The sequence below is a fragment of the Pipistrellus kuhlii genome, unplaced genomic scaffold, assembly GCF_014108245.1.
Source record: "Pipistrellus kuhlii isolate mPipKuh1 unplaced genomic scaffold, mPipKuh1.p scaffold_m20_p_31, whole genome shotgun sequence".
Taxonomy (NCBI): domain Eukaryota; kingdom Metazoa; phylum Chordata; class Mammalia; order Chiroptera; family Vespertilionidae; genus Pipistrellus; species Pipistrellus kuhlii.
Genome location: NW_023425531.1, coordinates 2652687 through 2679063, shown reverse-complemented (window position 1 = coordinate 2679063; position 26377 = coordinate 2652687). Strand labels below are relative to the sequence as shown.

Here is a 26377-nt window from a genome sequence, read left to right as displayed (position 1 = left end):
TTGATGATATTCTGACATGTGAGGTGATATCTCATTGTGGTTCTAATTTGCATCTCTCTGATGATTAGTAGCTTTGAGCATATTTTCATGTCTCTTCGTCATTTGTATGTCCTTTTGGAGAAATGTCTATTCAGGTTCTTCTGCCCATTTTTTAATTGCACTGTTTGTCTTCCTTTTGTTGAGTTGTATGTGTTCCTTATATATTTTGGATATTAATCTCTTATCAGATGTATCATTGCCAAATATGTTCTCCCTGCAGTGGACTCCAATTTTGTTTTGTTGATGGGTTTCTTTGCTGTGCAGAAGCTTTTTATTTTGATGTAGTCCCATTTGTTTTTTTTCTCCTTAGTTTCCTTTCCCTAGGAGATGTATCAGCGAAAATTCTGCTATGTGAGATGTCTGAGATTTTACTGCCTCTGTTTTCTTCTAAGATTTTTATGGTTTTATGCCTTACATTTAAGCAGTTTATCCATTTTGAGTTTATCCTTGTGTATGGTGTAAGTTGGTGGTCTAGTTTCATCTCTTTGCATGTGTCTGTACGGTTTTCCCAGCACCATTTGTTGAGGAAAACTGTACAGGTGTAGGTCAATTTCTGGGTCCTCTGTTCTGACCCATTGGTCTATATGCCTTTTCTTGTGCCAGTACCAGGCTGTTTTGGTTATAATAGTTTTGAAGTATAGTTTGATATCTGTTATTGTAATCCCTTCAACTTTGTTCTTCTTTCTCAAGATTGCTGCAGCTGATATCCAAGTTCTTTTATAATTCCATATAAAATTTTGGAGTATTTGTTCTAGTTCTGTGAAGTATACTGTTGGTATTTTAATAGGGATTGTGTTGAATCTATACATTGCTTTGGGTAGTATACACATTTTAATGATGTTAATTCTTCCAATCCATGAATATGGTATACATTTCTACTTCTTTGAATTTTTCTCTATCTTTTCAATGTCCTGTAGTTTTCCAAGTACAGGTATTTTCCTCCTTAGTTAAGTTTATTCCTAGGTATCTTTTTGTTTGTTTATTTTGTTGCAATAGTAAATGGGATTTAATTTTTTTTCTCTTTCTGAGAATTCATTATTGGTGTTTAAAAATGCCATCAATTTCTGGAGGTTGATTTTGCATCCTGCTACCTTGCCTAATTCGTTAAAAAAATATAATTTTTATTTCAGAGAGGAAGCGAGAGGGAGAGAGAGATAGAAACATCAATGATGAGAGAGAATCTTTGATTGGTTGCCTCCTGAATGCCCCACACTGGGGATCAATTGGGAATGGAACCACAACCTCCTGGTTCATAGGTTGACGCTCAACCACTGGGCCACACCAGCTGGGCCCTAATTCATTTATTAAGTCTAGTAATTTCCTGATGGAATCTTTAGGGTTTTCTATGAACAATATCATGTCACCTGCGAATAATGACAGTTTTACTTCCTCTTTTCCAATTTGGATGCCTTTTATCTCTTCTTGTATGATTCTGTGGAATTCCAGTACTACGTTGAATAAGAGTGGTGAAAACAGATATCCTTGCCTTGTTCCTGTTGTTAGGGGAAACGTTTTCAGTTTTTTCCTATTGAATATTGTGTTTGCTGTAGGTTTGTCATGTATGGCCTTTATTATGTTAAGGATGATCTCTCTGTTCACAGTTTGCTGAGAGTTTTTGTCAAAAAAGGGTGCTGAATTTTGTTGAATGCTTTTTCTGCATTTATTGATGTGATCATGTGATTTTAAACTTTCATTTGATTTATATGATGTATCATATTTGTTGATTTGCAAATATTGTACCAGTCTTACATCCCTGGAATAAATTCCACTTGTGCATGGTGTATGATCTTTTTAATAATTTGATGAATCTGATTTGCTAATATTTTGTTGAGAATTTTAGCATCAGTTTTCATCAGGGATATTGGCCTGTAATTTTCTTTCTTTGCAGTGTTTTATCTGGTTTTGTATTAGGATAGTACTGGCTTCATAAAAAGAGCTTGTAAGTGTTCCTTCTTCTGGAATTTTAAAGAATATTTTGAGGAGGATAGGTGTTAGTTCTTCTTTTAATGTTTGGTAAAATTCACCTGTAACTCCATCAAGTCTGGGACTTTTGTTTGTTGGGAGTTTTAAAATTATTGCTTCAATTTCATTGATTGTATTGATAGTTGCCCTACTCATGTTTTCTGATTCTTCCTGATTGAGTTTTGGAAGATTGTATGTTTCTAGGAATTTGTCCATTTCATCCAGATTGTCCAGTTTGTTCCATATAGTTGTTCATAGTATTTATTTACAATCCATTGTATTTCTGTGGTGTCTGTTTTTAATATTTCCTCTTTCATTTCTGATTTTATTTATTTGGGTTCTTTCTCTTTTTTTCTTGATGAGTCTGGCTAAGAGTTCAACAATCTTGTTTATCTTTTCAAAGAACCAGTTCTTGTATTCATTGATCTTTTGTATTGTATTTTTTGTTCTCTGTGCATTTATTTCCACTCTGATCTTTATTATTTCTTTTATTCTATTTCCTCTGGGCTTTTCTTGATTCTCTCTTTCTAATTCATTTAGTTGTAGGGTTAGATAGCTTAGAGTGCTTTTCTTTTTCTTTTTTTTTTTTGTGTGTGTGTGTTTACTTTATATTTTTTAATTTTTTACTTTTTTTTTTTTTTTTTGAGGTAGGCCTATGGTCTATGAACTTCCTTCTCAGAACTGCTTTCCCCATGTCCCATAGGTTTTGGGTGGTTGTGTATTCATTTTCATTTGCTTCCAGGAAGTTTTTAATTTCTTGCTTGATCTCATTGGTAACCCTTTCACTGTTTAATAGCATACTATTTAGCCTCCATATATTTGAGTATTTTTGATTTTTTTTTTATTGTAATTGATTTCTAACATTATGCCATTGTGATCCAAGAAGATAATTGGTATTATATAAATCTTGAATTTGTAAAGACTTGTTTTGTGCCCTAACATGTGGTCTATCTTTGAAAATGTTCCATGTGCACTTGGGAAGAACATATATTCTGTTGCTTTTGGGTGAAATGTTCTGTAAATATCAGTTAGATCCATCTGATCTAGTGTGTCACTTAAGGCCTCTGTTCCCTGATTGATTTTTTTAAATCTGGAAGATGTATCCAGTGACGTCAGTGGGTGGTTAAAGGCCACTACTATGACTGTCAATATCTCCCTTAAAGTCCATCAAGAGTTTTTTATGGCCAGCTCAGTGGTTGGCAAACTGTGGCTCATGAGCCACATGTGGCTCTTTGGCCCCTTGAGTGTGGCTCTTCCACAAAATACCACGTGGGGCATGCACATATAGTGTGAAACTTCGTGGCCCATGAGCTTAAGTCGGTTTTCGGCTCTCAAAAGAAATTTCAATCATTGTACTGTTGATATTTGGCTCTGTGGACTAATGAGTTTGCTGACCACTGCCCTAGCTGGTTTGACTCAGTAAATAGTGTCAGGCTGCAGATCAAAGGGTCCTGGGTTTGATTCTGGTGAAGGGCACATCCCTCAGTTTCAGGCTTCTCTCCAGCCTGGGCCCTAATCAAGGCTTGTGCAGGAGGTAACCAATCCAGGTGTTCCTCTCACATCGATATTTCTGTCTTTTCCTCTCTCTTCCGCTCTCTCTAAAATCAATGGGAAAATGTCCTTCAGTGAGGATTAAAAAGAAAGAAAAAAAAAAAGCTTTTTATTTTTATTTTTTATTAATGTACTTGGTTGCTCCCATATTGGGTGTATATATGTTTATAAGGGTTATATTTTCTTGTTGAATCATTCCCTTTAATAATATGTAGTGGCCTTCTTTGTCTCTTGTTATGGCTGTTGAATTCTATTTTGTCTGATTGACTATTGCTACCCCAGCTTTTTTTTCTTTCCATTTGTATGGAATATTTTTTCCATCCATTGACTCTCAGTGTCTGTGTATCTTCTGAGGTGGGTCTCTTGTAGTAAGCATATATATGGGTCATGTTTTCTTATTCATTCAGTCACCCTGTCTTTTGATTGGAGCATTTAATCGATTTACATTTAAGCTTATTATTGATAGGTATTATTTATTGCCACTTTTATTTTTGTTAGAGCTATGATCCCCCCCTCTCCTTTTCTTCTTCTTTTAAAAAAATATTTTATTATTTTTTTTTACAGAAAGAAGGGAGAGGGATAGAGAGTTAGAAACAGTGATGAGAGAGAAACATTGATCAGCTGCCTCCTGCATGCCCCATACTGGGGATGTGCCTGCAACCGAGGTACATGCCCTTGACCGGAATCAAACCTGGGACCCTTGAGTCTGCAGGCCGACACTCTTTCCACTGAGCTAAACTGGGTTCGGCTTCTTCTTCTTCTTAAAACAGTCCCTTTAACATTTCTTGCATTAGTGATTTGGTGGTAATGTGCTTATTTAACCTTTTTATAAATTTCATCTTCAATATTAAATAACTAGAGGCCAGGTGCACGAAAATTTGTGTACTGGGGGGAGAGTCCCTCAGCCTGGCCTGCCCCCCATCACAGTCCGGGAACCCTCATGGGATGTCGTACTGATGGCTTAGGCCCGTTTCTCATAGGGAGTAAGCCCAAGCCTCAGTCTGGCCTCCCTCTGTGGGAGGCGACTGGCCAATCAGGTATATAGTTACTTTCTGGAGGCACCTGGACTCCTTCCTTACTTCTTTCCTTTGTGGTTGGAGAACAGGGGACTAAAAGGTGGAGACAGACCTGTGCCGAGGCCTGGAGCTTTTGTAGGCAGTGGAAAGAGGGAGAGGGCTAGGAAAGTCTAGACATATTTCCTTCGATTGTCCTCCCTTTCTCTGGGCCACTCCCTCCATTTTTCCTTCTCATGGTGGACACTTGGGCCTTGGTGCTGAGAACCAATTCCATCATGTAATAATTACAAGAGTTCTGTCAAAAGGTTGATGGGACTTGGGCGGCTCAACAAGGGTGAGTCACATATGTAGTTTACCTGTTGGAAATGGGTAAGGCACTTCCCCCAAACCTGAATAAGATATGGTTTGCTGCCAGACAGCTCAGGGCATTTTATTGCCTCCTGTTGGCCAAACACCTGAACAGTTGTAGGCTATTCCCCAAACTGACAATACCCTTTGATACCTTACTCTTTGAAGTGTATATCTCCACCTTGCTTTGGGATGAACTGTGTTTAATAAAAGCACGTGGTCCTGAGATAAGGAGAGTCTTCTAGCTCCTTCAGCTGAAGCTCCTCTGACCCCCAGTGCCTTTCAAAACTATCTTTCGTCCTTGGACTCCTTCTTGAATCTATGTGCAGCCCCTTTCTCCAGAATGCTGAACCCTTTGTAAGGCTGGGAAAAGAGTCCCAGCACCTTTGAATGACCGGAGCCCAGCAACAGTGGTGTTCAGCCCCCTCACTTCTCAGCTGACTGTACAGCCACCTCACATTCCAAGTGACTGAAGCACTGGGAATCCACAGCTCCTGGCTTCTCCCCTCTTGGTTTCTTCCTTGAGTTGGTTGAAAAGTTCACCGAGACACTGAAGCAGCTCTGTGCTGGGGGTGGGGGGTAGAGTGGGAGACACAAGCAAGCAGCCCTACATCCCAGGTCAGGGACACAGGCAGGCAGGGTCACATCCCTGGCCAGGGATGCAGGCAGGCAGCTTCACCTCAGTGCAGGGCTGGACGTTAGCGCTGGGCAGGCCTGGGCCTGCCTCCACTGGGGGCAAAAGTCCCCACCTCCATCCCCACCCCCCAGTTCCTCTGCATGCACAACCCATTGACTGGTCATGACTCAGACACCATAAGGGACAAATTAGCATATTACCTCTTTAAAAAAAAATCTTTATTGTTCAGATGATTACAATTGTTTCTCTCCCCCGCCCCCCCCCTGCCCCCCATAGCTTCCCTCCACCTGGTCCCCACTCCACCCTCTGCCCTTACCTCCTTCCTCCCCCCCCCCACCCCATCCTCATCCATAGGTATATGATTTTTGTCCAGTCTCTTCTCATACCCCCCACACAGGCACCCCTTTCCCCCTGAGAATTATCAATCCCCTCCCATTCTATGCCCCTGGTTCTATTTTATTCACCAGTTTATTCTGTTCCTCAGATTCCCCCCCCCCCCCCATTTTTTATTAAGGTATTATATGTGTACATATCTTACCATTGCCCCCCCCACCCACTCCCATACATGCCCTCCCTCCCCAGAGTTTTGTATCCATTGGTTATGCTTATATGGATGTATACAAGTCCTTCAGTTGATCTCTTATCTCCCCCATATCTCCCTGCCCTACCCACTGTAATTTGACAGTCTGCTTGTTGCTTTACTGTCTCTATCTTTTTGTTCATCAGTTTATAATGTTCTATATTATCCACAAATGAGTGAGATCATGTGGTGTTTTTCTTTCATTGACTGGCTTATTTCACTCAGCATAATGTTCTCCAATTTCATCCAGGTGGCTGCAAATGATAAGAATTCCTTCTTTTTTATGGTAGCATAGTATTCCATTGTGTAGATGTATCATAGTTTTTTGATCCAATCATCTGCTGATGGGCACCCAGGCCAGCGTTTTTCAACCGCTGTTCCGCGGCACATGCCTAGGTGCAGACAAGACAAGAATTTTATAATTTTTCACTATTTTGTTTACTTAATATTTCATAATAAAGTAATTATAAAATACTTTCTTTGTGTTTATTTGATTCCTATTCAAGAGAATTACTTTATATATAGTCAATATAGGCACAGAGTTAAATTTTTTAACATTTTCTAATGGTGGTGTGCCTCGTGATTTTTTTCATGAAACAAGTGTGCCTTTGCCCAAAAAAGGTTGAAAAACACTGACCTAGGCTGTTCCCAAATCCTAGCTATTGTAAATTGTGCTGCTGTTTCTAGTTTCTTAGGATATATTCCTAGGAGTGGGTCAAATGGGAGTTCCATTTTCAGTTTTTTGTGTTCCTCAGATTTTTAATTCACTTGACTTTTAGATTCACTTGTTGATAGATATGTATTTGTTGTTCATAATTTTTATCTTTACTTTTTTCTTCTTTTTCCTCTTTTTAAAGAACACCTTTTAGCATTTCATATAATACTGGTTTGATGGTGATATACTCCTTTAGATTTTTCTGATCTGTGAAGCTTTTTATCTGCCCTTCAATTCTGAATGATAACTTTGCTGGGTGGAGTAATCTTGGTTGTAGGTTCTTGCTATTCATCACTTTGAATATTTCTTGCCACTTCCGTCAGGCCTGCATAGTTTCTGTTGAGAAATCAGCTGACAGTCATGTGGGTGCTCCCTTGTAGGTAACTAACTGTTTTTCTCTTGCTGCTTATAAGATTCTCTCTTTGTATTTTGCTCTTGGCATTTTAATTATGGTGTGTTTTGGTGTGGTCCTCTTTGGATTCCTTTTGTTTGGGGTTCTGTGCACTTCCTGGACTTATAAGTCTATTTCTTTCACCAGGTGGGGGAAATTGTCGGTCATTATTTCTTCAAATAGGTTTTCAGTGTCTTGCTCTCTCTCTACTTCTGGCACCCCCATCATTCTGATGTTGGTTCGCTTGAAGTTGTCCCAGAGGCTTCTTACACTATCTTCAACTTTCTGGATTCTCTTCTCTTCTTGCTCCTTCTTTATTATATAGGATAGCCTTGCTAGTTTCAATAGTGTTGGATTTAGGCCCTGGCTTTTCATTATTTTGAAGACTTCATGCCATTTTCTTCTGGCCTGAAGTGTTTCTATTGAGAAGTCAGATGACATTCTAATGGGAACTCCTTTGTAGGTAATTTTCCATCTCTCTCTTGCTGCCTTTAAGATTCTTTCTTTGTCTTTAATATTTGCCATTTTAATTATAATGTGTCTAGGTATTGGTCTCTGAGGGTTCATCTTTTTTTTTTTTTTATGCTGTTGAGAATCTTTACCATCATTACTCTGAACTTTTTCAGATAAATTTCTTATCTCTGCTTCATTTATCTCTTCTTCTGGAGAATTATCTTGCTCTTTCATTTGGGAGTTGTTTTTTGTCTCCTCATTTTGGCTGTCTGGGTTTGTGACTATGTATTAGGTAGATTCCCTACACTTCTTAATCTGGCTAATTATATTAGGCAAAGACTCAAAGCCTTCAGAGACCACCTCTATCTACAGACTGATAGGACTTGAATTGCCCCAGGCAATCATCCTCAAGTGTGGCAAGAGTTTTTTTTTTCCAATAGGATGGGATAGTTGTTTCTGCTGGAGGCTAATTGTTCTTTTTAAGTGGCCTCAGGGCAAAGCATTTTCCAATAGGGCAGGTCAAGTGCCTTCCCTCCAGGCAAGGCAAATGTCTGTGTGGGAAATATGTCCTCTGCTGTGTGAGGGAATGGCTCAGCACAGGAAACCCGGTTGTCTGCTTTCTGAGCTCTAACCCCCAAATTCCAAATCCTGGCTTCTGCTCACACAGCTCCAGTTCACTCCACTCTCCCTCTGACGGAGCACAAGGTGGGTGGCTCCACAGGGAAATTTGTGCATTGGTCCTTTAAGAGGGTGCCTGTATTTTCAGCTGTCACTCCCTGGCAGATAGCAACCCTACTGCTTTTCACAGCCAGATGTTATGTGGGTAACCTCCTCAGTTCTGGTGCTCTCTGATGGGGAGCCTAGCTTTGGGATTAGATGCAAGAGTTCTCAGTGGCAGCCCCCCTCAGTTGAGATATCTCTCTGGGACTTTAGTTGCTGTCTCTGGGCACCTGACCAGCCCTTTCTTGCCTCCAGCCCTCCTACCAGTCTCCATGTAGTCCCCACTTTCAGTCCTCAGGTATCAGGAATCTCTCCAACAAGTCTTCTGTTGATTATTCAGGAAGTTTTTCTGTATTTTAGTTGTAATTCCACTTTGTTCCTGGGAGCATGTCCATGCAGCATCCACTTACTCTTCTGCCATTTTTAATCTCTGAGGGTTCATCTTGATTATGACTCTCTGCACTCCTGAACTTATGTGACATTTTCCTTCACCAGGTTGAGAAAGCTTTCTGTCATTATCTTTTTAAACAGGTTGTCTGTTCCTTGCCCACCCTCTTTCCCTTCTGGTATACCTATAATGCAGATGTTGTTACATTTCATGTTATCCAAGAGCTATCTTCCTGGTTTTTAATTCTTTTTTCTACTTGCTGCTCTAATTGGGTATTTATTTTTTACCTTGTCTTCCAAATTATTGATTGATCCTCTACTTCATCCAATCTACTTTGAATTCCTTCCAGTGTGTTCTTGATGTCAGATATGTTAGTCTTCATTTCTATCTGGGTCTGGTTCATGGTTTCTCATTTATTTTTTCATGCTGCTATAGTTCCCCCGAGTTCCTTGTAATTTGCACTAAGCTCCTTATGCACCTTATAACCATTAGTCTGAACTCTATGTCTGATATGTTGCTTGCCTCCAGTTCATCCCTCCTCCCCCCCTTGGAGATTCCTACTTTTCTTTCATTTGGCAATTGTTGCTTTGTCTCCCCATTTTAGCTGTCTGTATATTTGCTTCTATGTACTAGATAGAAGTTTTATGCCTCCCAGTCTTCATGGGATGGCCTTATGTGGAAAGTGTCTTGGGGTCCAGTGTTGTAGTCTCTTTGATCTCCTGAGTTGGATGCTCTAGGAATGCCCCTTGTGTGCATTTTTTTGGGCTTTCCTGTTGTAACTGGGACTTGATTGTTGATGTCCCTTTTGTAGGAGAGATATCTCCTCCAATTTGCTGTCAGTGAGCCTTAACTTCAACATTGTTGTGCCACCGTTATACAGATGCTGACAGAACAGAATCAGACACAGTAGGACCAATAAAAAATACCCTGGAAATCAGCCTACTCAATGCAACAACAGGAAAGACTAAGAAAAAAAAAGTAGAAAAAAACAAAGCAAATAAAAAATAAAAAGAATACTAAAAGATGTGTGATCAAAGACTTAGAGGGGATATAAAGAAAAAGGGAGGAAGAATAAGGAAAAAAAAATGCCCACATGGAAGCAAGATGGAAGCTAAAAGAACTAGTATAGCTGAAGCTGGTTTGGCTCAGTGGATAGAGCGTCGGCCTGCGGACTGAAAGGTCCCAGGTTTGATTTCGGTCAAGGGCATGTACATTGGTTGCGGGCACATCACCAGTAGGGAGTGTGCAAGAGGCAGCTGGTCGATGTTTCTCTCTCATCGACGTTTCTAGCTCTCTATTTCTCTCCCTTCCTCTCTGTAAAAAATCAATAAAATATATTTAAAAAAAAAAGAACTAGTATAGGAAGAAAAAAGAAAAGGAAACAGAAAAGAAATGAAATAATAATAATGAATTAATATGTAGTAATAATAGATATATTAAGATATAGATAGGAAAAGTAAAATAGGAAAAATGAGAAAAAAGAGGAAAAATAAGAAAAATTAAAAACAATAAGAATAGACAAAAGTAGAAAAGAATCAAAGGAAAGGGAAATTAGATATATGCAAGAAAAAAGAGATGAGAAGAATAAAAGGGGAAGAAACAAACTACAACAAAAAACAAAAAAAAATCCATGCAAACACACACACACACACACACTCACAACCACACACACACACACACACACTCAAAACCTTTGGGTCCACTATTTGTAGAGCTTGCTGGATTTTGCTCTGATGTTGAATCTGGTCCCTTGGTGTATCTATCCTGGGCTCTCCACCCCCCACCCCCCCGCCCCAACCCCCAAGGTTGAAGCCCCTAGTAGTGCAGTGGGCGGGGACTCCTTAGCCCAGAGGCTGGGGCTGCCTTGAGTCTCACAACTTCATTGTCCTCCCCCTTAGAGCTGGGGCTCTGCGGGGTAGCCAGGTCTTGGCCGGGATGGTTTGATCAGACTATTGTTGGGGTTGATGCCAGTAGCTTGGGGGTGGTAGGCCCTTCCTCCGTTTCTCAGCTCTGCCTGCTTTGCTGGCACCTCCGCTCTGCCACCTGCGGGGGCACAGATTTCCTGCCCTGGCCATTCCTCTTGCCTGGGGATCAGAAGCAGCTGTTTTGCCAGGAAAGAGGGGACCTCCCCTGTCTTCCAAGTGGGCAGGCTGAGCCTCCTTCCTTGACCCACTGACCAGCCCCCTTTCTGCTCACCCAAACGAGTTCCTCAAAGAAATAGAGGGGCCACACATTCAATGTCAAGTGTGTCCTTCAGGAGCCTCCAGTGCAGTTTGGGCCCAGGCTGCATGAGTCTCCAGGCTTGGTGCCTAGCCGCTGCCACTCCCCGCAGCCTCCTTCCCGGCAGGACGTGTAAACCCTTCAAGGCGGAGCTGCGCTGGGGAGTGGCGTGGCGCGGCTGTCAGCTGCAGGCGCCGGTCCCTGAGCATTCCCTAGATTAGGGGTGTCGAACTCAATCAGAGAAGGGGCCAAAATCTAAAATCCAGCCTAAATCGCGGGCCGAATGGTTTACTGAACAGTCATAAACTGTCATTGTGATGGAAACGCAGCGGAGTGCAGTGATGACAGCGCGGTGCGGGCCACATTGCAAGGCCTGGCGAGACGGATTTGGCCCTCGGGCCTTGTGTTTGACACATGTGCCCTAAATGCACAGTCCGGGAGGTGTCTGTAGGGGCGCCTCCACCCTCTTTCATTAAAAACACAGCAGTCATTTTGTTTTGCCTTTTGTTTTAAAAAAATTGTTGATGTACCAAATTTCAAACACATGCAAAGGTAGACACAGGACTATAGGGAACCTCCTGTGCCCACCACCCAGTTTCCATTGTCAACCCACGGCCAACATTTTCCTGGATGCCCATCTGCCCCCTCCGCCCTCCCTCTGCATCCTTTGAAGGCATCGCTCACCACGTTTCTTTTGTGAACATGCACGTGTGTGGCTCCCCGCGGGGCTGGCGGCCTTCAGCTGGGCGCCGCGGCCTCGGGCTTCTCTCCGCTGGGGTCTGAGAGCAGCCACGTGGTTCTCGCCGGGCTCCCCGCATCGCCAGGGGCGGCGATGGGGACCAGCCCCTCTCACCTCTGGCAGGGTCACTCCGCCGCCCAGACCCCACCCACCTACCCAGGCGGCTGCTGCCCATCCTTGTTGTCCTGTCTCCTCCGCTGTGTCTACTTGTTAATTCCCGGGATGTACTCTGATGTAGTTGCTTTTCCAGTCTGGCCCTGGGACAAGGGGCACGTCTGCCTCTTGGGCCACCCTTTCCCTCTGTCTCACTTTAAATGCATGAGCATGGTTGTGTGCCAACAAAACTTTATTCATGGACACTGACATTTAAAGTTTGTACATGACATTTTCACGTCTCAAGAAATATTCTTCTTTTGATTTTTTTAACCATTTAAAAATGTAAAAATTCCTTTTAGCTCATGAGACATGCAGCTGATAGAATGTGGCCCTTGGGCTGCAGTTTGCTGACCCCTTGCTGGCGAGGTCATCAGAATGGGGCCTTCAGAGTCGGGTGTGGTGGGACCAGTGTCTGACCCCTGGTGGTACCTGTGTCTGACCCCATTGAGGCCTCTGTATAAGCTGTTAGATTCGGGGGGGGGGGGGGGGGGGGCGGATCTCATCTTTGTGGCCTTCCAAGACAGGCCTTGAGTGAGTTCTCCTGTTTATAAAAGTGCTACCTACCAGTCTGAGTGGCCTGTCTTTCTTTATTGCAATCCGAGTGTGGGGCCCGTTTGCAAACCGACATCCCTCCTTTAATAGAGAAATGCTCCTTTAAAAATATAACCACAATTCTGTTACCAAACTTAAAAATATTAACAATTGTGTCACACCAGCACAGCCAAGGGTTCGGCGAGCCCGAGAAAGGGCTGGTGAAGGATGAAGAAAAAGACAAAAAGAATAAGCTGGGTCTGGGTGGATTTTCTCTGCCTGGCTGAAGCCACAGAACAGATCCAGACTGCAAAGCTGATGCTTTATTTATAGTCAGGGGCAAACAAGGTAATTTACAATGTTCTTATATGTTTCACATGTTCTTATATGTTCTTATATGTTCTTATATGGCAGCACTTGCTGCCCAGGAAAGATCTAGGGAGCAGTTACAAGATCAAGCTTAATTATGCTTAGTGGACTGTGCCCTCCAAGCTGGGACTTGTTTGAGACTTTGCCAGCAGGTCAGTCTGCTTAACCCTATAATCACTCTCTACATCTTGCCCTTCTTTTAATTTTAAGCTACTAATGATGGAAGTAAAACTTAAACATCAAAAACAAAGTTCTGACTATTAAAACATTAATAAAACAATGAAATGAAAAACCCAATAACAAAATAATACAAATGCAAAACCCAGACATGGCTGTTAATAAAACAATGCCAATGCAACACAACAATAATAGAGAAATCAAACTACAGTAACATTTTTCTACTAAATGAAAGTTTCTTTTGCTGATTTTATCAAGATCCTCGGACTTGGCTGCGCAAGAGTTTGCAGAAGACTGGCAGCTAACCAATGCTAGGATGACCAGAAGCAGGAGTAGCTTCCATTTCTTGCTTTTCTGCTATCTGCTGGGCCTCAGTTGTTAACTTCTTCAGTTGACCCCATGTTGGCATCTCAGTCTTTTGCGTAGCTTTTGTCATCTTCCTTTTATGCTTTGCTGTCGTCAGGGCAACTCTCAGTCTTTTGAACGATGGGACAAGGAGCTTCTCTGGGCCATGGTGGTGTCATACGTAATGCTCTGGCACTCAGATTGGCTGTGCTGCTCATTCTGGAAAGATACAAACACAACCTCTTCCCCACATCATTGCTGGATCTGGTCCAAACCTTTGTCCAGTTTGTGTATACTTCCATCGGGCTAACTCTACGGAGTCTATTGTACAGGAGGCATGATGCCTTTCGGCTGCTGTATGACCCTCTGCATTCCAATTCAAAAAATTTAAAGTATAAAGAACATGACTGAGTTTGTTTTGAGGTGACACATAACATCCGTCTCCCCGTTTCTGTTTTAGTAATTGCATTTTAAGAGTACAATTTGCTCTTTCCACTATTGCTTGACCTTGAGGGTTGTAGGGGGTACCAGTTTTATGACAAATTTTATATTGCTGACAAAAATGTTGAAAAGCAGAACTAGTATATGTGGGTCCATTGTCAAATGTTGCCCTGCTTCTAGCTTAATTAAGAATGCAGGCAGCAAAAAACAAAAGAAAAAGAAAAAAAAAAAGTATGCAGGCGGCTACGGGCTTTTTGTCATTTTAAATTCTGCTGTTGGATTATAAGAAATATTTAGTTACTTCATTTTTCCCTTCTTAGAGGCCAAAACCTTCATAACATTTAATTTTTATTTGATAAGGCTTTCCATGCAATCCCAAGTATTTTAGATTTGTTAAATTTAAAAAGATTTCCTTTAAGAAGAAAGAATAAATTTTTTTGTATTACTCCAGGCCCTTGGAGCTTTCCAAGAATCATCTGTTAAAGCGTTGACATTTTAACATGGAAAAGAAATCAAACAAATATCTATATATGATCTAAATATTATAATACCTTTAATTATTATCTTATGATATCAATTAGATTCTAAACAAGTTTTTGCATAGAAAAATTTTGGTTGGGATCACAGAATTAATCCTCCTTTTTAATTAGACCAATAATAAGCAACTTACTTTGAATTTCTAATTATTAAAGAAAACACAACATTTTATTTTCTCAAAAATAAGTTCTTACACTTTAGGCACTTAATTACCAAAAGTATATAATTTCTCCCAATTTAATTTGCACTTTTAAAGCTGGCAGGTCAAATATATTCAGCATTTCCTAGATTAATAGTACTTTACATTTTTAAGAAAAATACAAAACATAATAAATTAATAGTTTCAATTCTATCCTCTAGGTTTTTTATATGGCAAATTTAAACTTTACTTTTTATTTGCCAGTAGCTCTGGAAAATCAGGTTTGGTTTATTCGAATGTAAATTACCACATTTTTCAAAGATGGTTCCTGGCAGGACACTAGATTACCTGTCTACCCATTCCTCCATTAACAAAGGGTGTAGCCAGTTACCTGGGCTTTTTAGATATTTATAATTAATACATTATTTATCTATATTTCAACAATTTTTTGAGATTCAATTCCAATTCCAATTCCAATTATTTTAAGGCATTTGCTTTGGATAAATTCTATAACAGAGAATTTACTGGTTTTCTTGAAGGCCTTAAACGTTAACTTTTAACCAGGTTCATTAGTATTTTGAAAACTACTCTTTATTATAGAAATGCGAATTCTTTTGCTGAAATTAGCTTGAATTTCTTTGGAGAAGACTTTTTTTGCTGTTTTTCTTAGGAAGAATTACCCAATTCTGGGTTTTTCATTTTCTATAGCTTTTGTAGAGAGATTTCAGTTTAAGACAATTTAAATGACTGAAATCAGACCATGCATGCATTCTGTCTTACAGCTAGGTTCTCTCCTCACAAGCGCATAAATTCCAGACATATTTCTAAAATTTTAAGACTTTTTCATGGCGAAAAAGGAAACTTTAATTTAGCCTACTGAGAGAGTGGGCTTCCATATTGATCGCCATGTGTCTCCCTTCCCCCACATCCTGCTTACTTCAGGGGAAACATCAGCAACAGAGCTGGCTGAATTTCTTTTCATGCTTAATAGATAAAGATAGATCTTAAATTTTTTCTTTCTTTTTTGCTTTCTTAAGTAATAACTAATCACCCAATTTGGCCAAGATTTGCATTTCCCTGCCCATTCCTCCATTCCCCTTCTGGAGTGGGCTCTAGACAGTCCCCAATCAGGGACCACAGACTGAAAGTAGAGGCAGGCATTTCCTCTGGATCTTCAGCTATATAATGATTGTGAAGTTGTTTTCCTACCTTCTCCCATGCCTCTATATTTACCTTTTCTTCCTCAGAAAAACATGGGCAGGTTTTACTCACAAAATTCAAAAATTGAAAAGCTGTTCATACCACACAGAACAGCCCCTTGCTTGAAGCCTTAAGCATGGATACACAGACATTCTTTCCCTTCGATTCCGGATTTCCCATGTTTTACACCATGTTTTAACTGCACTCCTTACCTTCCTTTTTGCTTTTTGCATGTGCTTCACTGGAGCGTCCTTTCACCTGACAATTGCAGTTCTCTCACACTCAGGCCCGCATTGAGTGCACTTGGGCTGAACTCAGCCTCGAGTTAGGTGCCACTTGTGCCGAGCCAGCACAGCCAAGGGTTTGGCAAGCCTGAGAGAGGGTCCAGGATGAAGAAAAGACAGACAAAGAGAATAAGCTGGGTCCAGGTGGATCTTCTGTGCCTGGCTGAGGCCACAGAACAGGTCCAGACTGCAAAGCTGATGCTTTATTTATAGTCAGGGGCAAACAAGGTAATTTACAATGTTCTTATACATTTCACTTGTTTTGGCAGCACTTGCTGCACCTCCCACAGCCCATTAGCTGCCCAGGAAAGATCTAGGGAGCAGTCACAAGATCAAGCTTAATTATCCTTAGAGGACTGTGCCCTCCAAGCTAGGACTTATTTGAGACTTTGCCAGCAGGTCACTCCGTGGCTTAACCTTATAACCGCTCCTTACAAACAATAATTCTTTAAAATCTTAAATATCCAGTCAGGGCTCAAATTTCCCCAGGTGTCTCATATTTTTATTTTATGGTTTTCTTGAGGATCCAAATAAAGTCTCTAATTGGCTGATGTAGCTAGGTTTTTATTTTTATGTTCACAGTTCCTCCCCCCTCCCTCCCCCCTTTCTTTGCAATATATTTGCTGAAGAAACTAGGTTGTTTGTTCTTGGGGAATCACCCACTCTTGATTTGCTGGTCGTACCTGGTTTACCCAATATCTTAAGGAAGGAAATGTGCTTGAATCAGCCCTTAAAACTCACGTCGTTTCTTCTTAGGTACTTTCTTGGTAATCTCCTCCAGCATTATGGGTTTAAGGATATGTTGAATGCTCTGTATATGGAGCATTGTTTCATATACAAAAGGTTTAAGGTTCAGTTCCCAGTCAGGGCACATATGGAAGGCAACTAAGCTCTCCCCTACTGCAGACTCAAAGAGCAGAATGCCTACTTGCTGTCTCCACTCAGATATGTAGGTGGCATCTAAGTTAGTATGCCCACTTCCAGTGTGTTGGCTGTGCCTTCCCAATACATCCAGCATCCAACCATTTCTCACCACCTCCCTGCCATCTATGACAAAGTCATTATTGTCACCTAGTACTGGTTTCCCTTGCTCAACCACTGCCTCCTCCATGATAATCTCAGGGTTATTGGTCCAGGTTTAAAAAGTAAGAGCGTGCCTCTCGCTCTTGTGCTAATGTTCCTTCAGTGGCTCTCATCCCCCCCTACAAGTAAAAGTAAAGGTGCTTAGCAATGGCCTTATCTCACATTTTTCTAGACCATTTCCACAGACATTCCATGTTTGAATTTTGAAAATATCAATCTGGATTTTTGTTGTTATCTAATAAACATACATATAGAGCTTTATTTGTGTCAAGCATTGTTTCCAAGTGATTTACTATTTAAAAAAAAAATCCTCACCTAAGGATTAGCTAATAGATTTTAGAGAGAGGGGAAGAGAGAAAGAGAGAGGACAAGGGGGGGGGGGGAGAAAGGGGAAGAGAGAGAGAGGAAGGGGAGAGAGAGAGAGAGAGAGAGAGAGATCAGTTGATCAGTTGCCTTCCGTACATGCTCCAATTGGGAATTAAACTTGCAACCTAGGCATGTGCTCTGACCTGGAATTGAACCCCAAACCTTTTGGTATATGGATTGAAGCTCCAAACAACTGAGCCATACAGTCTTGGGCTAAGTGATTTACTACTTTTTTTCTTTTCTTGATTGCTAATAATGGTAGCTTGCTTTTATTTATTTTAATTTAAATTCTTTATAGTTTAAAGTATTACATACGTCTGCTTCTGTTAGAGAGTGGGGATTTTTGAGCACTGCTGAGGCCGTAAACTATGCCCCAGATAGAGTTGTCAGTGCTGACACCAGGCCAGGCCTTGAGATAGGGGCTCATGGCCCCTTCCCAGCACGTAGGCCTTCTTTCATACAACACTGTCAGCTTTCTGAAGAACAGGACGACCCTGTGAACAACATGGTCGTCAATGGCATGATCCTGACGTTGCTTGGGAAAAACTGTTTTGTCTTGGGTTACTTGTTCTGCAAAAACAGGATGTGGTTAATGTGCTTAAAAGTGGTCCTGCACAAAGGGTCAAGACTGCTCTCTAGACTCCCTGCGTGGAGAAAGGCAGAGCAGTCGATAGCCAGCTGGCCGGCCGGCTCTTAAAGGCTCCCTAAATTCTAATTTGGTCTAGACTCTAGTGGTCATTCACTTGCCTTCAGTCCACAACACTCTCTCCCCCCATTGGCCTCTCTTCAATCAGGGTGGGGGTGGGGGGGTAGAGAGGAGACATATGTAATACTCCCAACCCCAAACACTTGCCCTCACCCCACTATTATCTGTGTCCATTGGCTATGCATACAAGTCCTTTGGTTAATCTCTTACTCCCTTTCCTCTCATCTTCTCCTGCCTTCTTGCTAAGGTTTGACAGTTTGTCTGATGCTTCTATATCTCTGCATCTGTTTTTGTTCATTAGTTTATGTTGTTCATTATATTCTACAAATGAGTGAGATCATGTGATATTTATTTTTCTCTGACTGGCTTATTTCGTTTACCATAATGCTCTCCAGGTCCATCCATGCTGTTGTAAATGGTAAGAGCTCCTTCTTTTTTATAGCCAAGTAGTAGTCCATTATATAGATGTAGCACAGCTTTTTAATCCACTCATCTGTGATGGGCAGTTAGGCTGTTTCCAAATCTTAGCTATTGTAAATCAGCTGCTATGAACATAGAGGTGTATATATCCTTTCTGATAGATGTTTCTGATTTCTTGCTATATATATATATATATTCCTAGAAGTGGGGTTACTGGATCAAAAGGGAATTCCAGTTTTAATTTTTTGAGGAAGCTCCATACTGTTCTCCACAGTGGCTGCACCAGTCTGCATTCCCACCAGCAGTGCATGAGGGTTCCTTTTTCTCTGCATCCTCGCCAGCACTTGTCATTTGTTGATTTGCTGATGATAGCCATTCTGACAGGTGTGAGGTGGTACTGTATTGTCGTTTTGATTTGCATCTCTTGGATGATGAGTGACTTTGAGCATGTTTTCACATGTCTCTTGACCTTCTGTATGTCCTCTTTTGGAAAGAGTCTATTTAGGTCCTTGTGCTATTTTTTGATTGGGTTGTTTATTTTCCTTTTATTAAGTTGTATGATTTCTCTGCAAAATTTGGAGATTAAATCCTTATCGGAGATAACATTGGCAAAAATTTTCTCCCAGGCAGTAGTCTCTCTTGTTGTTTTGTTGATTGTTTCTTTTGCTGTGCAGAAGCTTTTTATTTGATGTCGTCCCATTTGTTTATTTTCTTTTTAGTTTCCATTATCCTAGCAGCACTATCAGTAAAGATATTGCTATGACATATATTTGATATTTAAAGCCTATGGAGTCTTATAAGATTTTTATGGTTTCCTGTCTTACATTTAAGTCCTTTATCCATTTTAAGGTTTTTTTTTTGTGTGTGTATGGTGTAAGTTGGTGGTCTAGTTTCATTTTTTTTGCATGTACCTGTACAGTTTATCTAACACCATTTATGCTATTGCCTCCTTTGTCAAATATCAATTAAGCATAATGGCTTGGGTTGATTTCTGGGTTTTCTGTTCTATTTTATTGGTCTATATGTCTGTTCTTGTGCCAGTACCAGGCAGTTTTGAGAACAGTGGTTTTGTAATATAGCTTGATATCTGATATTGTGATCCCTCTGATTTTGTTCTTCTGTCTGTAGCTACTCAGGGTCTTTTTTATTCCATATGAATTTCAAGGTCTTTGAAATATGCCACTGGTATTTTAATGGGGATGGCACTGAATCTATAGATTGCTATAGGTAGTATGGACATTCTAATGATGTTGATTCTACCAATCCATGTAAGTGATTTACTATTAGCTACTTTATCCTCAGACCACACTATGCTGGGTGTACAATTATTTACTCCATCTTACAGATGAGAAAACAGAGGCCCAGAAAGATTAAGTAATCTGTGTAACATCACACAGCTAGTAAGTGGTGGTGATGAGATTCAAACCAGGCATCTGGCTTCTCAGTCCATGCTTTTCTTTTCTCTTTTGAAATAAACATTTGTGCAGTATAATTTATATTAAAATAAAATACATCCATTTAAGGTGTACAGTTCAGTGAGATTCGATTAGCGTTTGTACATTTCTGTATAACAGCCACCACCACCACCAAGATATAGTAATTTCACCCCATGAAGTTTCCTTGTGTTTTTTTGCAATAAACTCCCCTCACTGTATGTCACTGTTTCCTAGGCACTCCTGATTTGCTTTCTGTTACTGTAGATTATTGTGTCTGTTCTATAGTTTCATATAAATTGAATCATGACATATGTACTCTTTTGGATTGGCTTTTGTTTGGCATTACATCTTTGAGGGCATCAATATTCTTAAGTTAGTTTATTCCTCTTGCTATGGTTATAATGTGATTCAGTTTCTTTCATCACTTTAAAACATTTTTTTTTGCCATCTGGTAGACCTATAATGATTTTATGGTTTTAATATTTATTTCCCTAATGGCTAATGATGTTGAATATCTTTTCATGTTCTTATTTGTCTTCTGGATATCCACTTTGGTGGAATGTCTGCTCACGTGTTTTACCTATTGACTAATTGGATTGTTTATCTTTTTTAAGGTTTAATTTTGAGAGTTCTCTATATATTCTAAATTGTGTGTGTGTGTGTGTGTGTGTGTGTGTGTGTGTGTGTGTGTTTGTGGCAGCTTGATTATGATGTGCCTTAATTCGGTTTTCTTTGTTTCTTCTGCTCGGAGTCTGTTGAACTTCTTGGATTTGTGGGTTTATAGTTTTATGAAACTTGATAAGATTTTGGCCATTGTTTCTTTATTTATTCTGCCACCCTCTTTTTTCCTGGGACTCTAATTACATGCATTTTAGATGTTTCATAGTGTCCCCAACTGTCTTCCCAGTTCAGTGAGACCTGTAGGCTGGAGACACCAGGTAGTGAGCTTGCAGAACTCCGTTTAAGTGTAAAGAAAACCTCCTGAGTAGAGAAAAGCCCAGTTCTCCCCTCCTTTGTCTGTTCCTGTGAGCCTGTCACCTGTGTGTCTCCTTCACCACTCCACACAGCACACTTCATCTGGCCACTAAGTGTGTGAAGGTTTCCCCCACACTAGGCAATTCTGTGATGCCGGTGGGTGTCCTACAATTTAAATTCTGACACTGTCTGGAGAAAATGCCAGACCCCACTGGTTAAGGGCCCAGTCCCACCAAACCTCTTTTACCCCACTCAGCTGCAAATTACGAGTGGTAGGTTTCCAGGTTACACACAACTTCTGTCGGACTGGCTTAGGATTGGAGGGCCCCACCCCGCCCTGATGTGTGATGGATTTGGTGGAGCAGCTCACAGAGCTCAGGGAAACACTCATGCTTAGTGACAGTTTATTAAAGGGCGCGATAGAGGATACAGAGGAGCAGCGAGGTGAAGAGCTACACAGGGGGAGGCTTGGAGTGTTCTGAGTCCAGGAATTTTTGTCATGTGGCATTAGGGTGCCCACCCTCCCAATGTGGATGTTTGCCATCTTGCGAGATGTCTGAACCACGTAGTATTGGGATTTCCCTCCTTTTGGCTGGTCAGCCATTACCTTCCATTCCAGCCTCTCTCTGGAGGGTGGGGGTAGGCCTGAACATGCCGGTCTTTAAATCATGGCTTAGTCTTTAAGATGATCAGCTCCCATCCGGGAGCCGTCCAGAACCATCTAGACTCGCCTTCATGGAACAGAGGGTGCCCTGGTGCTCTTGTCACCCAGGAATTGCAAGGATTTGGGGGGCTCTGTGCAGGAGCCAGGAACAGGACCAGTATACGTACATTTCCTAGTATCTCACGCCTTCCCTTCTCTCAGGAATCTCAGCCTTGTGTTACCTGTCACCCAGTATCTAAAAACATTTGTTCATATATTTTGGTTGGTTTTCTAATTATTTTAAGTATGAGATTTTATCTACTGCCAATGACCCCATCATATCTGGAAGCAAAAGCTCAACTCATTCCTTTTTATTGATGAGTGGTATTCCATTGGATGGATATGCCACATTTGTTTAATCTTTCACCTGTTGTTGGCATTCAAGTTGTTTCTAATTTTTGGCTCTTATGAATGAACCTGTACAGTCTTTGTGTGGACTTAAGTTTTAATTTTTCGTGAGTAAATTCCTAGGGGTGAATTCCTGAGTCATGGAGTATTATATATTTAACTTTTAAGACATTGCCAAACAGTTTTCCAAAGTGGCTGTATCAGCAACATATGTATTAGAGTTTTTGTTCTCCATTACCACCAAAACTTGGTATTATCAGTTTTTTAAATATTTTGCCATTTTAGGGAGAATGTAGTTGTATCTCATTGTGGGTTAAATTTGCATGTTCTGATAATTAATGATGTTGATCATCTTTAATGTGCTTTTTGGCGATTTGTATTTTTTAAATAAAGTTTATATATTTCTACATTTCCCCCCATTGGCTATCTTCTTCTAACTGAATTGCAAGAGTTCTTTTTATATCCTGGACACAAATTCTTTGTTAGATACAGCAGAGTCCTTGATTTTAAGCACTCCTCTTGGTTGGCTGAGGGGAATGAGGGGAAGGTACGACTTTCAGTAGGTGAGAGAGGCTGTGTCTTAGACCGGGATAGGGGTTTACATGGGAAAAGTAGGTGGGATTTTAAAATTGTTTTGAAAAAACCTTAAGGGATTCTGGGTCTATTTGTTTTTCCCTTTTGTCTTCCGAATCTTTTAAATATATTTAAGAAATCAAACTGGAATTATTGATCTATAATAATCATGCTTGAATTAATTACAGGAGGATGACTCAGGAACCTAGGACATATGCACCTGTCCTTTTCCTTTTTCTGAGCCATGGAGTGGCCAGTATCAGCGCAAATTCCAGCCAGGGTGAGTCGCAGGGAGGAAACCTCTCATGGTTTCCACACATCCGGGGGATGGAGCGGGGATGGGCCAGATTAGGTCCTTAATGCTGTGAGGTATTCTGGAGTGTGTGTGCATAGGTGTGTGTGTATAGGTGTGTGTGCACATGATGTGTGCATAGGTGTGCGTGCAGGAGCACATGGAGGGTTTTCACGGTTATTCTAAAAGGGGTTTTCAAACCAAGCTTTTCTCACACTGGGCACATATGGGTGCAGGTGTGACTAACACGCACTATCATTTTCCTCCATGGCTTTTAGGGGGACTCTTATCTGAACCCACATTTGTATCTTGGAAGGTTACACAGTTCAGCTCTAGCTGTGCATTCGCTGTTTTCTTACAGGTTTGCATCCATTGCTGCAGAAAATGGCAGTGAGTATCCTTCCTTCCTTCCTTCCTTCTACCCACACCTCCTCTCCAGTTTTGGATGTTATACTTAACTGTTGTCCCTTTGCCTTTCAGGAAGAAATAATAGATGGAAACTATCTGAATGGTAATGTCCCTACCTGCTGCTTCTAAGAATTTCACACCGAATGTGACCCATCTCTCTGGAGTGCCTCATTTTTAAGCATCTTTCATTTTATTCCCATTCTAGCATTTCTGGATCTCATACAGTTTCAAAGGTAACCTGCTCTTGGGGCAGGGGGGAGGGGGATAGATTTTTAGTAAAAGTTCTTCATGACAGTCTCTTAGTTGTAAAGGTAATAGATACACATTACAAACAATGCCAGCCGAAGCACCAGTGTGTTTTTAAGGAGACACAGTTGTTCCACAAGCTTATTCCCTTGCTCTGGCACAGGAGCTGGGGGGTGAGGTGGGGCGCTGGGGCGCGGCTTTTCAAAGTGCTTTATACACTGAAACACGTCGGGCCCTCCCAGCACCCCGGGGCCCTGCTGCCACCCCATTAGGCGGAATGATGACACTGAGGCCCGGGGGTGCATCCAGCCATGCAGTGGGGAGGGGAGCCCGCCCATGGCCTTCGCTGTGGTGTCGCCCCTGCTGCGGACAGCCCTGTGAGACCCCTGGGGCACAGGCAGGGTTCTGGGGAGCCCTGTGGAAGGACAACCACCGCAGATATTTGTCTGCCGGGAGTGCTGGCCTCAGGGCAGGGGCGCCCGATCATGCTAACGTGAAAGATGCCCACAACACTCCCCTCCCTAAGATGACTCCAATGGGTAGTTTTAGGAATATTTTTTCAGGCTAAGATGTTGATTTATTAATTTGTTATCCATTCGTCACTTATAACAAAAACGGGCTTCTGAAGGCCTTCCAGGGGCTGGCGGAGGAGGCTTCACGCCGGCAGGCACGCTCTGCGAGGAGGGTGCTCCATGGGCGCACACGGGAGCTGGCCTCGCACCACTGCTGGGGTGTGAGCTGTGCCAGCTTTGGCTGTTACGAGGCGAGCTGTGCATTTCTATGTGCTGCACCATTCAAAGCACGCTCCCTGTGTAAGCAGATGGAACCCCGACAATGCATAACACAGACAGGGAAACCGAGGCACAGGACAAGTCAGTAAGTTGCTGAAGGCCGTGCAGTTGCGTGACTGAGCCAGTATTCAAATCCAGTTCCGAACCCACACTCCACAGTGCTATTCCAGTCTCTAATGGTACACACAGCTCCCGTTTTCATTTATTATTGTTACTAATTTAAAAATATTTTTATTGATTTCAAAGAGGAAGGTTGAGGGAGAGAGAATCATTGATTGGCTGCCTCCAGCATGCCCCACCCTGGGGATCGAACCTGCAACTTGGGCATGTGCTCTTGGCTAGACCCTTCAGTCTGCAGTGAGCCACATCAGCCAGAGCCTGTTTTTCAACTTAATTTAGTGAGGACGCCTTCCAGGTTCACCTGTTTGAGCTGTAGTTGGTTTAAGGGGATTGCTGTGGGAGCTGGAATGCTGCACAGAGCGCAGAGGCTGGTCATTGTCCTTCGGAGAAGGGGATCCAGGCTGATTCCTAAACTGGAAACTCCCCCGGACCCACCCACTGTGCCCCCTTCCTCTGCACTCACGCACAGTTTCCGGCATCCCAGCCGCACTCCCCATCCTCCAACGCCCTCCCGCCCGGTCACTCAGCTAGCAGGAGAGCTGCCTGTCAGGGGCGGGGAGCCGCCTGGTGACCTTCTCCCGTCTCTCTGACCGAAGCTCCCAGCCGTGGACGGCAGACCTGTCCCACGCAGTCCTGGCACACCTGAACGCGCGGAACGTGGCCTTCACCGCCCCCAGCCTGCAGGTGTGTGCCCCCCCCCCCCCATGTGCCCTCTGCTCAGGGCCGCAGCCTCGGGCCAGGTGAGCGGAGAGGGGCCAGGTGCAGAGCTAGGCTTCGCCCCAAGGAAACACGTTCCGTCCAGTTTTTCTTAAAACACGATACAAGTTCTTGGTCTACGGTAGCTTTTATCTTTCCATCTTGGATGGAGACATGGTCCCTTAGGGTGTAAGCTGAGCCGCCATAACAAAGAGACCCCAAACGACAGCGCTCAAACAATTTATTTTATTTCTGTCTTATGCAATAGTCCACAGCTAAGCGGGAGACCCAGAGAGGATATTTGAAAAGCCCATCCAGAGACCAGGCTCCTTCTAGCTCACCACTTTGTCAGTCATTCTCTAGGCTGTTGCCCACATTCTGAAACAGCACACCATTCTCTACCCAAGGCGGGGAAGGCCGGGGGAAGGTGGGGGGGGGAGATGAGGCAGGAGGAGAGAATCAGGCAGGCGGGGGGAGGGGGGAGATAGGAGGGGAGAATCAGGCGGGGGGAGGGGGGACAGGAAGTGAAGGTGGGCAGCTTTTCCTTTAGGGATGTGAGCTGCCTCCCACACTTCCTTTGCTTGCTTTCCTTTGCTCTCAGTCCATGGTCATGTTACTGCAGGCCTTTCTCAGAGGCCACGGACCGATTTGGACGAGTGGGATTCTATCGCTAAAAGGAACAGGGGAATAAGTATCAGTATCTCGGTCATGCATCCAAGAAATATTTTTCTTCACTTTTAACCCAACTGCAAGCAGAATCATGTTCGGTGGCCGTGGATCTGGGCCTCGGGTGGCGGGGGCCATGTACTGGGTCTTCGCCATTGCCCTGGGAATAGCACACACAGAAAACCGAGGGAATGCTCTCCCAGAATTCAGACTCCGCAGAGAATTCATGTCTGGATGAATGACGTCTGACAGCTGTGTTTCCATGTTTATGTGATGAAAACAAAAATACCAGCCAGCACTCGCAGCTGCACTCCTCGGAGAGTTAGCCGTGCGCCATTCACAGGGCACCTCATCCCTACTGCTCAGCAGGCTGAGGCAATTTAAGACAAGAAATGCCTGACCCTTTCTCTCTAGCATGTGGTTTCTCATGAAATACATATATGCATATTAGTATGATACTACCTGTCTCCATGTATGCGCAAATATATACTAGATATTGAGTGAATGAGTGGTAATACTACAATACTACCATTGAACAACAAACAGAGTATAAGTATGTCCCCTGCAATGAGTGGGATATGCTTATGCTAAAAAAATTATTCCTTGCTTA

At 42.3% G+C, this 26377-nt stretch overlaps 1 protein-coding gene across 1 annotated transcript in view; it reads left to right on the top strand.

The window, feature by feature from the left end:
* Positions 1-22678: 22678 nt before the first annotated feature.
* Positions 22679-26377, top strand: part of OTOA (otoancorin) — a 65299-nt gene continuing 61600 nt past the window's right edge. The window contains exons 1-5 of the mRNA XM_036460365.2: positions 22679-22828; positions 23202-23230; positions 23321-23351; positions 23454-23481; positions 25002-25089. Coding sequence (XP_036316258.1) covers positions 22741-22828; positions 23202-23230; positions 23321-23351; positions 23454-23481; positions 25002-25089 — 264 coding nt within the window. The 5' untranslated portion in view covers positions 22679-22740. The remainder of the gene's footprint in view (positions 22829-23201; positions 23231-23320; positions 23352-23453; positions 23482-25001; positions 25090-26377) is intronic.